Raw genomic sequence first — 17,283 nt, 5'->3', positions numbered from 1 at the left:
TCAGTGTGTTAGCTATCACGGTTACTTTGTACAAGTAAGATTATTTGTTTCACGTTAGTTAAAGTCATTTATAATGTGGGCTTACAATAACTTACGGCAGTGTACAAGTGTTGAAGCTTGTAGAAACGTTAAACAAGGAAATAAACTCGCTCGTTATAGTTTACGTAGACTTGACGTTGAATTATTTTCACCAGATAATTAAAAAAAAGGTCGACAACGAAAGAACAAGACTGCAACAGTATATTAAATTCTTATATCTGAAAGTTAAAAAAAAGAGTTCAGGAAACTAATGACATTTTTAATATATATTTTCAGAAGGAAATTGTACAAGGAAATTGCTCATTAAATATATAAAGACTTGGATCACGGAAAATCATAATCACCCAAAGTTGATTCTCTAAAGAGAATGAAAGCGAGGATGATAATTTGCTCCATGGTCACGCAGATCAAAAACATCATCGTCCTTACAGTTTTTAAAGTGTTCCGTTTACATACAGTAAAAACGCTAATTTAGGCTAGATTAATTTTTTTTCTATCACGTAAGGATTTTTTATAAATCGGGAAGAAAAAAAACTCTTACTTAGATCAGATTAGTATTTCGTTTGTCACAATGAACATTTTTTATATTGTGTTTGTTAACAAAAATATAAACTGAAGAAAAGGGAAGAACATTGATGTCAAACGAATATGCATCCTCATGCATCCTGATTTTGTTTGTGAAATCTACGTCTTTTAGTCTCAAAACTGTGTGTTGTGGTCTTTCTTTTATGTACTGCGACTGGAGCATCTCGTTTCAATGATCAGCAGTAATCAGCCATCATGCTGATGTTCCACCTTCCCTGATACCTCCTCTCCAATTCCCTGATGTCTTGATGAAATTTTCCCCCTTGTTTTTCGCTGACGACACCGAGATTTTCAGGGAAATAGTCAATATGCGAGTGTAAGAAATGAACTTCTTTGAAGCTCATATTACAACCCAACTCTTTGAACTTATCGATCATTTTATTGACAATATTTTCGTAATTTTTGGTCCTTGTTGTTTCCAAAAGATTTGTCAATAACATCTTTAAAGGCAATCTACGCTTCTTTTTTCTACTTTCCTCATTGTCCTTTCGAATTGTTCATCCGAAGTCAATTTCCTAATCTGAGGTCTAACAAAAAACCCTTCTTTAAGTTTCGCTTGTGAAAGAGCTGAGAATATTTGAAACAGTCGCCATCTTTGTCTAAGGCCTTTACAAACTGCTTTATCAAGCCCAGTTTTATGTGAAGTGGAGGTAATAGGACTTTTTCTTGTGTCAACCAAACTTTCACGTTCAGTGTTTTTCGATCTGGTACCAGGCTGACTCTGTATGGTCATTGCTTCTTTATCCAGTGCTGATTTCGTGCTCTGCTGTCCCAGTCACACAAAAAACAGGGAAACTTTGTATAACCGGATTGTTGACCCAGCAACATACAAAAGACTTTTAGGTCTTCACAAAGTAGCCAACCATGTTCTTTGTATTTGACCTTATTAAGAAGTTCGAGATTTTCGTACGTTTCCTTCAAGTGAACCGAATGAGCAAAAAGAACAGATGCATATATGTTATTATTGTGAAGAACACCTTTTAGACTTCTTTTGGAGGAATCAATGAACAATCGCCACTCACTTGGTTCATAGCCTGCAGCTCCTAGCATTGGTATTAATTCAGCAACATTGTTGTAATAAACCAGTGAACCTTCTTGCGAAAAGTATGGTATAAACTCTTTCTCACGATTTCTGTAAAATTTTACCAGTAAAATGATGTCCCTGGAAAAAGTAAATTCTTAGCCCGAAGTCTGGACACCTAAATCTCTGAAGAATCTTTGTAAGGCCCAAATCTCTCATCAAATCATTAAGTTATGGTTCATCAGACGTTTCAGGTTGAAAACAATTCCTATCATCATTTCTATTGACATCAGATTCAGAATCAGATGAAACTGTATCAAGAGTCTCTGGTGGAGTAGGTACAGTTACATCAGGTCCATGAGCAACAGGTCTTACAGCAGATTGAAGGTTCGGATAAGAAATTCCCTTCTTATTTTGAGTGTGGTAGCCTTGCACGTTACATGAGCAAAAACAAAACAAAAAACAAAGCGGTCACCTCCGTAGTTTCTAGGCTCACGCCGGACCATTGGATTTCCAAAAGGCAAAGACGTTTTCTTACCTTTTGTCCATTGTCTCAACTCTTAGACACAAACGGAGCAAACTTTGTGCGGAACCCATGATTTGTCTTGGTCCCCTAAGTTTTGCCTTTCTTTCTTTACAACAAATTTACTACAAATATAACAGAATATGTTTTGGTCATTTACACACCCTCTTGTTGCCATAGCGACGAATAAATATTATTGAAAAGAAAAAATAACGTCAAAGTGCACGCACAAACAAATACTATCCAGAAATGACAGGTTATGGGCCTGTTAACCGTTTGTATACTAGCGGTGTGTTTCTCGTGGGTTCTAGAACGATCGATAAGACTCTCACGTCGCGACTAGTCTAGAGAAATCTATAGCCAGTGATTGTCAATATTTTAAGCATAACAAAATCTGACCCAATTTCAATGAAAATGATTCATTTATGTAAAAGTACATATGACGTTTTGCGAAAAATCTGAATGTGATTGAGAAAAATTGATATCATTTTCGGATTCAGCGTACAGGAATTACTGTAGAACATGAAAACATTTCAAGACAATAAAACCATCGCAGGCCTGTGTAGTTTTATACGTTTCGTAAATATCTGTTGGAAATGAGATGTTGCCCATAAACGAAGTTCAAAATCGTGGCAATTGCTTACATTTTTCTGTTGGAAGTAAGATGTCGCCTATAAACGAAGTTGAAAGGTGTAGCAGTTGCTTAAAAACTGCTGGAAACTATGTGTTGTCTATAGACATAATTGAGAGACGTAGTAAGTGCTTAAAAACTTCTGCTGGAAGTGAAATGTTGCCTATGAACAAAGTTGGAAATAATATTAATTGCTTAGAAACGTCTTTTGGACGTGAGATGTTTCAGTTAATCGTTAAAACAAGTTATGACTTATCTAGTATGCGTTTTGGTCAGGCTTATCTCATCTTCCTACATTCTGTAGACAGATTTTAATTTTACAATATAGTAATACTTAGAACTTTGTTTTAGTAGATCATTTCGCGTCTTTCTTTCTGTAAAATAAGTTTTGTACGAAAGAAAAAGAAAAACGTGAAGTTGCCACTTTAAATAAACTTCTATAATATGCATTTTCTTGAAAGTCTTTCCACACAAATACACTTTAATGAAGCAACGGAAATAGCCAATATTATTTTAAAATTTGGAAATAGTCCTTTAAATTAACACTATTATCGTAGGAAGACAAAAATTCTGACTATTTCACCAAGACAGACCTACAAAAACCGAATATTCTATGTGTGTATGAATACGAACCCTGTAAGTGAAAAACGTTTTACTAAAGTACTCCGGCGTTATTGGGGGCTCGTGCCCCTTATTGCCCCCTTCCCTATGCATGATCCAGAGGAAAAAAAATATTAGATAATTGCAAACTGTCTAGTCTCAGTCCAAACCCTTAAAAGGTTCTTTTTGCCTGAGAACTGCTGACAAGCTAATGACGAAGCAAAATAAAAATCTAATAGGTTTCCAAAAGCTGTTTACATAAAGATGAGGTTTTTAACAACTTAGCTCTTTGGTAGAGTTTCTGCTGTAAATGAAAGCTCGAAACATGCTGCGCGTTTAAAAGAAACATTAGTGGGTGGTCTCAAACCACTTTCTACGGAACTTGTAATGTACTTTCAACGCTAAGTTTGTGGAAAGTCCCCCTCCCCCCTAGTAAAGTAACGTTAGGTAGTTGATAAGCTTTAGCCACGCTTTTAAACTAATGCTATGTAAATAAGAGCACAGAGTTATGTAAGTTCATCGCGGCAAACTTCGATTACATCGACATAAAGTATGACTTCATCGATATAAGTTATGACTTTTTCATCCACAAAATATTTGAAAAAGGAAAGGCCACTAACAACAACGCTTAAATATTTTATACGGTATAATTCTATTGATTAAAAAGAACTATTTATTTTTTTCGATATCATTTTTTTGTTTGTTCCAGAATTTCTTGCAAAGCTAAACAAAGAACTATCTGCACATAGCCGTCCATAATTTTGAACCAATAGACTACAGGAAAGGCATCTTATCAACAGCACCCACCGAAAACTCTTAAGTTACTCTTGTTGGGTCGAATAGTGGGATTGAACCGTCACCCTTATAAGTGCACCCATGGCTCCAAAGTGCGAATCACGTATTTTCTGCAAGGGGTCATAACTCCCCTGATTCACAGTTCGGCTACGTTAATCACTTGGCCACGCCCGGCCAAAAACTGTTTGTTGTATGGGTCATTTTTATTACAGTTACTTCCAATATTTATATATTTTAAATATTTATTCATTTATTTTCCGATTACAAAACACATACTCACATTTTAAAACTTTAATTAAACCCCCAAAATAATGTATCTTAATGTATTTATTACTGTTAAAATGCATCATTTCATTTGCTAATGTCACGAAAATTTGTGTCTGGTTAAAATATAGAAGGTTAAATATGTTATATTCAAACGATTGTAAATATGCAAACCAGCAAGTCACGTGACAACCACGGCCGATATAAAGTCGCGGTGGAACTGTATGTATTAAACCTAAAAACAGGGGTTCGATTTCCCCTCTGTGAACACAGTAGATAGCCCGATGTGACTTTGCTATAAATAACACAAACATACATTAGACGTAAATTCTGACATTGTTTGCCACTTCGTAGATAGCGTGATGACCCCGAAAATTGAGCGCTTTTGGGAAGGGTATATAACACTCAGATCGTAAAGATGTGTTCAAATCGAAAATTTAGAATTTCCAAGACGAGAATATCCCTTGTACTTAACAGCATTGGAAAACAAAGGAATAAGGATGAAACTGGGGCACCAGGACCATCCAAACATAGACCTGTAACAAGTTGTATCCAAAACATGGTAAGAAAACGAAGTCAACAGGGTACGAGTTCACGAAAATAAGGTTTCCAGTAATACCTAAAGTACCTGGAGAATAAAAAAACGGGTATTCCTATCATTCCATATGAAGACTTAAACCTATGAATCTGTCTGCAATCAGACTGTTGAAACGAGTGCTGGGAAACTGTCGTCCTCGTACACTAGACTGATTATGGAATGCTTTCAGGGAAGTGATGAGCTTTATACATGACAGTCTTACGACAGAGCATTTTTCAATGGAAACTACGCTGCAGGGCTATAGTCAAGATGCACGGTCATCAGATAAAGCATGACTGGACGTAAGCACATGTGCTGTAATGACGTGGTGATGCTTCAAAATAATTACAAAATAATTAATACAACTTACTCAACATATATACATCAAAATGTGGAAATAATTCCATGTTTTTATGAGTTCAATATTTGTAGAATCTATTATAATAATACTCATTTTTTTTCTGTCCTAAAAATGCGCGCGCACTTCATTTCAACGGATGTAAACAAAAAGCGGGTGTAAATGTACTTTATTAAACATTTTGTACAACAACATATTAAAAGTTTATCAAAATTTTTACAAAGGTCTAAGGTTAATTCGTATAATAACATTATAAATTTATTTATTCACAGTATTAAGCACGGTAAAGTTTATCCCTAACTAAACTAAAGCAAATTCCATACACATGTTACAGTGTTATCTCTTTTTCGAATATAGGCCGTACTTAATAAAGGCTTAACTAACGTTAGGCCTAAGACAAGTGGCCTTATATATATTTCGGTGTCTGCGATTAGAATTCTTTTACATATTTATAGAAATCCTGTACTTAAAGAAGTACTGTTGCAATAAAGATACTAATTTGACCACAAATGTTTTACGAGTCTCTGCTAGTATATAATATTTGAAACCCACCTTTTCTTGGTCTTTGTATTGAAGATCCACGCCTATTGATCCGTTTACCTGGAAAAAAAGGAAAATTATCGTATAAGAGAAGAAATCTATAAAACGATCTGGAAATAAGGATCTGGATCATGTCATACAGTCAAATGATATCTTGGTTGTAAGAGCCTTAGAATTCGTCTCTCAGCCACAATTCGATTGCATTTACGTTAAAGATGAAACTATATTCACTTTAAAGGTTTTACTAGAATGGTAAACATCAACTGGATATTCGTTAGGTAATCTACAAAAGAATAAATGATATGCATCCCACAAAAAACTTCCAAAATATAATGAACTTTTTACTAAAAACTGACCACTAATTTCAAGCTATTCTGCAAATTCATATTTCATTTCTTAAAGTTGTTATTGGAGAACGAAACGTCACAATTCATGAGAGGACAATTAGCTTTGAATCTTATGGTCAGAGCTTAAACCCGTCTGGGAAATGTGCAGTCTTTTTAACCAAAGGTACCATTCTTATGGTCAAGGATATAATCTTTACGGCTGAGGATTAAGCCCCTATAATCAAGTATACAGATCTTATGGGAAAGGGCTTACTTTTTTTTTTTTTTTTTTTTTTTTTTTACCGTAGAGAATGCGTTAGTGCAGTAGTTCCGAACCTGTAGTATGCGTACCCTTAGGGGTACACAAGATCCTTTGAAGAATATTAAAAAAGAAAATTGGAGGATAGTCTCGGTGAGTTATCAGCGTATTCATACATTTTTCCACAGTCATACCTCACATTTTCCCACAGCTATACCTGACGTTTTCCTACAACCACACCTGACATTCTCCCAAAGCCATACCAGACATTTTCCCACGAATCTACCTAACATTTTCCTACAACTATAACTGACATTTTCGTGTTCATATATATATATTCTTTGGAATTAGAGATTTATCCGTGTGTATAAAGTATACATGATCTTAAGAACATGTACCTAAAGTGTTTAGAATTTAGCCCTGTCCTATACTTTTGTAAACACACACACACACAAAGTACTACTAAACTATTTCTCTCGCAGTTAAAAAAAAATCTTTTAAGCATGTGGTACCTCTGGATGATCTATATTGGACATTTTGGCTTATTTAGAGATACTGAGTTTATACCAATCAGAAAAATTACCAGGGACCCTAGCAAAGTTACTGCTAAATTACATAAGGTATGGTGCCAAATCCCTTTTCTCCATTTCATAAAAAAAATATCCTCGTTAGTATATTTTTCCTAATGTTCAGGGTTCGAGTCTGCGATATGCCGCTGAACATGCTTAACACTTTTAGCTATTGGTACATTATAAAAATGGCAATCAATCTATCTATTCAGTTAATCGTAGCAATTTAGGGGCAGGGTGCTGTTGACCAGTTGCCTTCTCTCTGGTCAGCAGTTCTAAATATGCCTGATCTTTGGGTATCTCTTATCTGACCGCTTAGCCCAATTTTCGCGTCAGGTGAGGTTCAGGTTGATAATATTATGCTACAGTTTATACAGCAAAGGAATTTCGAACTACGCAGAAGCAAAGAATCTGTTGTCAGAAGAAGCTTTCCATTTCGTCAGTTGTGGAAAGGTAGAGCTTCTAAACTCATTATTCATTAAACCCAAACATAACACTGGATGTCAAGTAGGATTCACGAAAGTAAACATATAAGAGACATTGGATATGACGTAGGGGTCACGATGTAACTTTGGTTATCACTTGGAAGTCACGAAAGTAAACATACATTCGACACTGGATATCACGTAGGAGTCACGGTGTAACATTATATATCACGTAGAAATCACAATGTTACACTGGATATCACGTAGTAGTTGCTAAAGAAGAGCTTGTTATATTTACACTGTTCGTAGCTGTAGGGTGTTTAGTGTACCTACACAATGCAAGTCAAGTGGTATTGAAATTTACAAATATATTATATACATATACTAGTCGCGACACGCAAAACATTTGCGGTAGTTTTCATACCCTTCGCTTGAATTTGCCTTATTCTATCATTTTCGCGCACGCCATTTAAGCTATGTTTTCTTGCAGGCATTATGTGTTAGATCGATAAATCCTGATATATTTGGAAATAATAAAAAAAAAGCGATCAGACAAATAAACTCACGAACACTTAGCTTTATTTAATAAAATTAGTTAGTTTGTTTGTTTGTAATTAAGCACAAAGCTATACAATGGGCTATCTGTGTTCTGCCCACTATGGGTATCGAAACCCGGTTTCTAGCGTTGTAAGTCCGCACACATACCGCTGTGCCACTGAGGGCATTTAATAAAACTACACGTAAAATAAACAATAAAGTATTGGTATTTATAATAGTGTAAAGAATATGAAACAGTTATGAATGTTCATTGTATGACACGGTTTTATCAGTTGAAACAAAAAAAACTTACAAAAAACGGAGAATAAAAACCCGTACTAAGAAAAAGCTAAGAAGTGTTTATAGCAGTCTATGAAACGAACCGAAGACTAAATTATTGCAAAGTAAAGTAAATGTAAAGTTGTAGTGAAGGCAAACTTAGCTGAATATGCAGAAACGTCTGAATGCGTGTACACAAAGTGATAAGCATATGGTTTTGAACGAATTTCACATGCATATTTTAGACCTAAGAAAGTCCAAAAAGGCTCATTGAAACTGTATTTAGTGTAATGTTCTTTTTTTTTAGAAAATTACGTGGGTTAAATATTGTTTGTGTGAAATACTTTGCAAATAAAAAAGTTGAAATAGAAGCCAGTCGTCACGTGATGATAACGACATTGTGTCATCATGTACCATATTCGTTGCATTAAAAGGTTTCACTGAGCAACAAAAAAAAAAAAAGAAGTAAGGTAATTCTGATTTGAAAAGCCAAAATTCCATCCGGGCTCCTGGGACAAAGACTCTTCTAACGATATGAGATTTGAAGCGTTTGATGGAGAAATTTGCGAGAAAAGTTCCAGACAGACAAACGCAAGCGTATTATTTATATAGATGTTTCTACAGAAGTCGGATGGCCAGGTGGTTAGGGCGCTCGACTCGCAATCTGCAGGTCGCGGGTTCGAATCCCAGTCACACCAAACATGCTCGCCCTTTCAGCCGTGGGGGCGTTATAATGTAACGGCCAATCCCACTATGCGTTGGTAAATAAGTAGCCCAAGAGTTGGCGGTGGGTGGTGCCTTCCCTCTAGTCTTACACTGCTAAATTAGGGACGGCTATGCGCAGATAGCCCTCGTGTAGCTTTGCGCGAAATTCAAAACAAACAAACAGAAGTCGGTCAGTGTGGCGAAACACGTGTATGTAACATAGCTATTTAATTTCCTAATAAACTAGTCTGAACAGTCCATCGTAGTCCTTGGTGCATGTCGATAGGCTGACTGAAGGAACGTAGTCTTAGATATATATATAATAACAACCCTAATTTTGATAGTGCATCTGTATGTATTTCACATGTTGACAACCTAAAGTCATCAATTTATTTTGCTCGGATTTCGTTTGGGTCAATGACCTTTTGACCAGTTACATCTTTTATTCTATACTCTGCATTTTTCTTTCACGAAGAGTAGAACAAATGTTGTTTTTTGTTTTGTTTTTTACTTTTGTGTGTTATGTTTCCACGTGCTCATTTATAATAACAACTTGTGCTCAAGTAAAAAATAGTAAATACTTTAGTTAATATTTTGCTAAGTCCACTACTCTATTTCCATCTCTTAATTGCCTCATTAGTTTCACTAAATAATGAAACCTGACCTGAACTTAAACCTTAACCAAGTATCTTCGTGTCGCCACAATTACGTTCGTTTACGATTTGTCAGTCTCATCTGAAGTGTGTGCGCTTTCATAAAAATGAACGTTTCGTATTGGACACCATCCAACACATTCTGGTTACACTAACGTCTTCCTGTGTTACGATATGGCAGAGAAACTTAGCTTATGCAGTGTTGTTTTTACGACAGACGGACAACACATTAAACAAGTTAATCCTGTTTGTTTTAGTTTATTTTAAACTATACCTTAAGACATTTAACTGCTATTTAGCTCTAAAAATGAATTTCTCTTAAACTTCTGAATAGCAAATTAAACTTTTCAGTTTAATTTTATAAAATAACCTACGACATAATTAGTTGGAGAGTACAGTTCTGAGTTTTCGCCAGCTCGTCCGTGAACTTTTATTCTGAGTACTGTGACGATAAGAGGTTTTTTATCGGAATGTCTAAACAACACACTTGACACATTTCATAGCTTAAGTTCGCCAAGTCCTTGTGGGTCCTGGAGTGAAGACATTGTTATGGATCTAAGTTTGTAATGTTAATTACACTTCTGATACTCATACCTGATTGGTTACAGCGAAGCTGCCTGTTTCTGACGGAAGTGCCCTGTATGTGTTTTCCATTGTCGTCAACACACCAACAATAACCAGTGGTTCGATGACATTGGACTTCCAAATAAGAACCGTCTTCTTTACACTGAGGAATAATCACCCTGCGGTTACCTTTTGAAGCTTGGGTTATAGCTAACTCTCGAACATCAAAGCAGTTGGGCGAATCTGCTAATAATAACAATAAGAACATTTATAGAACTGAACAAAACTGAAATTATTTCAATACAATTTTTTTCTCCCTAAAGTTTTTGGAAGGTAGGTCGCATCTTACGAACTAAGGGGACTCTTGCTAGGCCTGTAACAGTTATAAAATGTCTCGATCTTGACAAGCGACCTCTGTGTTATTTACCAACTCATCTTGGAAACCTAATAGCCGTTCCAGGAGATATATTATATTATATCAAAAGTATGACCCCCCCCCCATAGGCGTCAAGTGTTGCTTGACAAAATACATAAATAAATGCAACAAATATTTCGCAGTCTTGGCCCTGACCTTCGATCGTTTAAAGCCTCGAGTGTTTTCCACCGTTACGAAAACTTGAATATTATTTTTTAAAAGTCAACTTTATATCTTCTTTTCTTAACACTTCCTATTTTTGAGTAATCGAATAAGTTTCATAATCCTATTTTTTACAGCAACTTAATAATCGCACGTTCAAATAACAACGATAAAAATGAAAAATAACGATGTATCTTACTCTAGTGGAATATTAAAGTGAACTAGATGCGATTAAAATTAATTCCTATTTCGAGTGAAAAGATTATTCTTCATTTGTTCATTTACTTGTAGTATTCTAACTATTGTCTCAATGACAACTTACGAATAAATAATCATTAATATTTAAATAACTGAAATACGTTAATTAGTTGCAAGAAAAGGAATAAACCACAAAATAAGTAAATTAGTCTCCAAAATTATCTCTTAGTGTTGCTTTTGTTATATTTTAACTCAAAATATATTGTTTTTCTCTGCTCTTGAAAGAAGGGGCACATAGCAACTGATAGAAATTACATGTATACGAACAAGTCGTCCTTCGATTCTATTAACACGTCGAAAAACAAATGTTAACAAGTTAGGCTTAACCTGTTTTCTTAGGTAGTAACTCGTAACAGCTTAGCAATATCTATTATGAAATTATTCAGGGTACGTTATACAGACACGGCTATCATGAAGAAGCCAGTGTAACAAGTTGTGCGAAAAAAACGTCGCGGCCCCCTATGAACAATCAACTTCTTTCCATACCGGAATGCTGCACGCCAAAGTCAGAAATAAAAAGATTCGGTTCGTCAATTTTGTTCTCATACACCTGTCTGTTGTTTTATAAACATTTATTCTTTTTCTCAAAAAAAAAGAGATTTCAAAGACAGAAATACAAGGCTTAGTTGAAATTTAAATATCTTGCCAAATATTTTGTGCTTATTCACATGAACGACACCTTGTATACAGCTGGGTAAAGAGCCAGGTCAGATGTTTTTCCTATCATTCAGACCTAGCTGTCCTTGACTTTAAACTGTGGACCAGACGGAAGGCAAACAGTCAGCACCCCCTGCTGGATGAAGCAGCTCGCACCCACAGCTGGAAGTTCGAAACGAGTTTGGTAATACCGCGTCTCGAATCCGAAACATCTGAATCCCCACTCTTGGGCCCAATTTTTTTGTGAACATATAATCAAATTAAAGGTTCTCGTAACCTTTAATATATCTGAATTTACGAAATGCTGAAAAGTTATCACAAGTCGGAGACATTGATACTGAAAAAACATGAAAGCTTTGTTTAGTGGCTGTCATCTTTCACTCCTGTTCGCTTGATTCTACGTGTTTAGTTGCTGTTGTTTGTTTTCCTTATCTGCCAGTACCTTTATGGTCCTTAGTAAAAACTGATATTATTAGTTAAATTCTTCTCTTCCATAAGATCCAAACACACCTCATAAAAACGTAAATCTAAACTAAAATTCAACATGGTAATGAGTATAGCTAATTAATTACGTTTTTACTTATAAAGATTGGAAAGCATTATTTCTTTAGTTAGGTACCCTCGCTATTAACGATATTTGCGGTAGTAATATCGAAGCAATTAGACATGTATGAGAGTGCTGAGCTAACTCTAGTGAGACATTATCATTTGAGCTACAACTGCACAATCAAACCACCTGACCGGGGTTAACGTTTGAATATATATCCCGCCTCTATTGCTTTTATATATCATTACCTATTTCTCTAGGAGACAACTCGTTATCATGAGTAAGGAGTAAATATTATCACTTCTATAAACAAATGAATGATAAAAAGTGTTACCCTGATTTTTTTTGTAAAGTAATCCAATCATTCTTTCTGGTTTTGTTTTTTTCGGGTACAACTAGTAAGCGTATTTTTATGTATTGCATTATGTTGTTAGAAAATTCGGGCACCCACTTTTTTGGAATGATACTATAGGTCATTTTTATTTCTATCATATTGTGAACACCCCCCAAAGAGAGATATAAAATAATTTGGTGAAGAGACAGGGTAAGAGGTTTAATCGAATTTTACCTTTATTTTTCTCATTACATGTGCTTCTGGTTGTAACTGTGGACTAAATTCCCTGACGCAGTTTGATTGCCATCAATTATCTAACACTTGTTAACCTGTATTGTTTCTCCCGCTTGTTATGTTGGCGCCATTTTGATAAACGAGTACCACGCCCAACTCAAACGTTCACAGGTAAACGAGGTAAGGAAAGAAAAGTTTTCAAAACTGTATATAATAATAAAGTTTTAATGGTTTTTCCTCGTTTATATATTTTCTAAAACTCAAACATATATATATATACACAACTAACAAGAATTTATAGATGTTACTTATAGCAATAAAAGGAACCTCTCGCTAATCCATGATTAAGCTATTTCAAGTTGTTACAATATTCTTATTTTCCTTTAATTAAAGTCGTGCTGTTGGGAAATCTCTAGCAGTTAACATTGTCACGCGACTCTGTCTCAATGACAAAGACAACTTACTCTTTGCATATTTCTCTATTATAGTTATCATTTGGACCTGGTCTTCCTACGGATGTATAACACGAAGCAGTTACACATTGCATTGAATTATTGTTATGTGCCAAGAGTAGGTCAAGAGATAAATTAATTTAAATAAATATAAATCTTTTAAATTTGATACCGAGTTTGTATGTTTTTTTATTTACTTCACTATACACTAGTAACTAGTATTTGCATCGTGTTCTTTCCCCTCTTCTCCACATTTGTACAAAAACATTTAACACAACATTTTTTCTATGAGCTGCTATTTTAGAATTGTTCAGTATTCCAAGTTTTTGTTTTCATCTTCTTAAAGTCAAAGGTTTTAGAGAGTCCATACGAAATATTTGTAAATTGTCGATGTAAAATTCATCAAATTCTATCAAACGGCTATCTGCCGTCTTCCCAAATTGTGAACTGCTGATCACACGGAAGACAAACGCCTGGCAACGCCCTCTGCCAACTCTTGGGCTACTATTTTTTTTTAACCAACGAATAATGGGCTTGACCGCCACATCAAAAATTCCATCACGATTGAAAGAGCAAGTATGTTCGGTGCCAGGTTTCGATCTCGCGGTTTTCAAATTGCGAGTCGAACGCCGTTACCACCAGCGCATGCCAGATCTCTTGCAATATGTATATGTTCTGTGAACATTAAAATTTTGGTGTAAGCTTATTATTCAGGGTCCACTATAGCTGCCAAGATCGTTACTTGAAAGTTTTGAACATTAGAGGGAGCTGGTGAAATATTTGTTTTCGAACAGTGTTTAGGTTAACAGTCAGCTTCTTTAGGTAATATAAACCGGTGTATTGGTTATTTCAGCTCAATATTTAAAACAAATAATGCAACAGCGAACTAGTATTGTACTGAAACGTCCCAGTAAATTAGTTGTAAGTTGCGGCTAGAATAATACGTGATTAATATATATGTATGCAAGCCAAGTTTCTGATATGTATTATCTGTACTGTGTGTTTTAAAAAGCGTTTTACGTAATTCGAAAACTCATACAAAGCCCGAAACTGATATAGTAGTACACATCTCAGGAGGATGAAGTAATTTATTAATTAAAACACGTTAGCCTAGTGGCTATCTACTGCACGTAATGTTCAACAGGGTGGTTTTGTCAATTCGATAATCAGACAAATGTAATTTCTATCTTTAATACACTTGCAATATATAGCGTCTATAATATAGTGTACCTTCGAGTCTGCTGTGGTTCCTACAACTGATGGCAAAGCAATCCTGTGTTTTTAGTATTCGGAATTTGAACAGGCTAGCACGCGCATACTCACCCACACACTCTCCTTCGTTCTTAACTTTCACTGGGTATCCCTCACATCTAGCGCGCTCTATCTCACAAGGAGATTGATAGGTGCGTCCGTCGGTTCCACACACTAAAGAACGTTCGTCGCTTTCACAGTTACACTCGGGTTTCTTATCTTCAGACAAATGATGAAGCTACACATAACAAAAATTATAATTTGAATGACATTTTATCACTAAATCATGGAAATTAGAATAAATATTCTTAAGTTATGTTTTTGTTTTGTTCACCATTTGTGTTTCATCGATATATATATATACTTAATGTTTAAAACAATGCTCGTAAACCTAATGCCTTAACATCATAAGAAATACTGTCCTGTGGAAGCACCAGGGAAACTATTTGTTTGTTTGTAATTAAGCACAAAGCTACACAATGGGCTATCTCTTCTCTGCCCACCACTGGTATCGAAACCTGGATTCTAGCGTTGTACGTCCGCAGATATACCGCTGTGCCACTGGGGGGCCCAGGGAAATTGAAGCACATCTGTTCATACGCTAATTGGCTTAACTCTAGTTAGTCTTACTTCTGACACTTATCCAGAGTAGAAATTTGCGGCGCATTCAGGCGGAAATATTTTCATAACTTGTAAAAATAAAAAAACAGAAGGAAGAATATATAATTCGTGAGCGAAAAATACGAAAGCATGGACTTTTTTTTATACTTAATGTTCTATAAAGCATTAGAGCAGAAGCGTCGCTAAGTGCTTAAAAGATTCGGGGCTCCGCCCCATAGGCGCAGGAATTTTCGGCATTTCATTATGATATCGATCATGGTTTTCTGTTCTAGTTTTTCAAGACACCAACTGTGGATTCGGGGTATTGTCAAATAGAATAGAGGTTCGGGCCCTGTGTGCCAGTGCTTAGTGATAGAGATATATCTTTTAGAAGGAAACTTCCATACAGTTGTAATTGCATCGTATTACAATGTTAGAGAATTAGAAATAGGCTTAACTCTCTAAGATGTTATGCATCTATCATAGGTGACAGAACCAGAGGAGCACTGGAGGCATGTGCTCTAATCATCGGTAAGCACCCTCCCCCCCAATTTAAATATGTTTCACCTCCCATGGTTAAACAAGTCAATTATTATAACTGAAGGCAAACTGGTTTTTTGTACAGTAGGTTTTAATTTTGATGACGTTAAATTTCTTGACAACAGTAGGTTTAGTAAATGGGTCTCTTTACTATCAGCTTGATTTTGTTTTATGTCTCCATTAAAGTTAGAGGTAAGTTTAGGGACATCAACGCTGATGTCCATTGTATAGTTTTGCGCAGAAAAACAAAACAAATAAATTATGTTTCATAGATTTGACAAGATATTAAAACGTAAGATTTTTAAATATCCACACAATAACAGAAGGATATTCATTTTTCTATTATACAGATCATTTATGAAAAGAGAAATTATTTTGTCTAATTATGCTGAATGTTAACGTTGATTTTAGTTGGGGTTTCGACGCCTTGATAAAAACAAACATGTTTTGATAGCAACAGCACGAATTTCGATGCCTTGTACGTCTACCATTAAACGATATATCAAGTGAGAAATATATTTGAAGTGTTTGTTGGTAATTTAGCACAAAGCTACATAATTGGCTATATGTGTTTTGTCCACCGCGTGTATCGAAACCCGGATTCTAGCGTTGTAATTCCGCAGACATACTGCTGTGCCACTGAGGGGCGCTTTGAAATGAATGAATAAAAGCACAACAATATACAAATCTACACTTTTACATTTATAGTTTCAAGCCTTCTAAAATGTTTAGAACAACAAATCGAATAACTTGTACATTGGCGGCGGAAAATATTGGGGAGGTGGGGGAGACCGAACCTGCTATGTTAACGGCGACCATTGACTTCAAAATTGAAACAGTGAGATTCTATGATAATTATACACAAGTATTACTCTCCATTCAAAGAGGCACTTCGCTGTTACCGGCTCAAAATTTGAGGGCTCGTACATTCAGTGCCCCACCCCCGCCCCCAGCTAGTTATGCCGCTTCACCAACCAAATTATCACTAGAACTTTTTCCAAAGATTACATTCGGAAACAGTTTAATATTTGTAACAGGTTTATCCTCCCAAAATATAGAAACTTGAGTATATTTGATATTGTTTCCGTATCTAAAATCAGATATTTAAATGATGCACAACACGCAAGCTTTACAACTGTAAGAGGACCAAACTGTATTGAAATACAAGTAAAGATAAATATGTTTATGTTTTGTGTTTTATCTTTTATGTTTATTTACCTTGAAAACCGTTTCAGAGCTACAGATATTTTCCTTAAAAACAAAAAGTGGTATTGTCTGTCCGAATCTTCAGCTAAATCAATAAGAACATTACATATCACAGCAAACCGGTCCATTGAATTTCTTACAATGACTTTTTAAATAATAACAATACGAACAAACATTTATAACTACCATGAATTAATTATATAAGGTTAGTTTCTTTTTGTTTTTAGTTTACACATAAATAACCCTATAGATTGTTTGTTATGAATTTCGCGCAAAGCTACACGAGGGCTATCTGCGCTAGCCGTCCTAATTACCAGTGTAAGACTAGAGGAGGCAGCTAGTCATCACCACCCACCGCCAACTCTTGGGCTACTCTT

General features: G+C 35.5%; 1 protein-coding gene across 2 annotated transcripts in view; it reads right to left on the bottom strand.

The window, feature by feature from the left end:
• The window catches only part of LOC106469958 (SPARC-related modular calcium-binding protein 1-like), a 104,244-nt gene that overhangs the window by 56,006 nt on the left and 30,955 nt on the right, over positions 1-17,283 (bottom strand). Inside the window, exons 2-4 of one of the 2 annotated variants that reach the window (XM_022398521.1) lie at positions 14,633-14,798; positions 10,281-10,496; positions 5,946-5,993 (exon numbers count right to left, since the gene is read on the bottom strand). In XM_022398521.1, coding sequence (XP_022254229.1) covers positions 5,946-5,993; positions 10,281-10,496; positions 14,633-14,798 — 430 coding nt within the window. The remainder of the gene's footprint in view (positions 1-5,945; positions 5,994-10,280; positions 10,497-14,632; positions 14,799-17,283) is intronic. The other variant, XM_022398522.1, reaches the window with a different exon arrangement.

Source organism: Limulus polyphemus, unplaced genomic scaffold, assembly GCF_000517525.1.
Source record: "Limulus polyphemus unplaced genomic scaffold, Limulus_polyphemus-2.1.2 Scaffold3742, whole genome shotgun sequence".
Lineage (NCBI taxonomy): Eukaryota > Metazoa > Arthropoda > Merostomata > Xiphosura > Limulidae > Limulus > Limulus polyphemus.
Note: the sequence above shows the minus strand (reverse complement) of the source record. Positions and strands in the feature narration are given on the sequence as shown.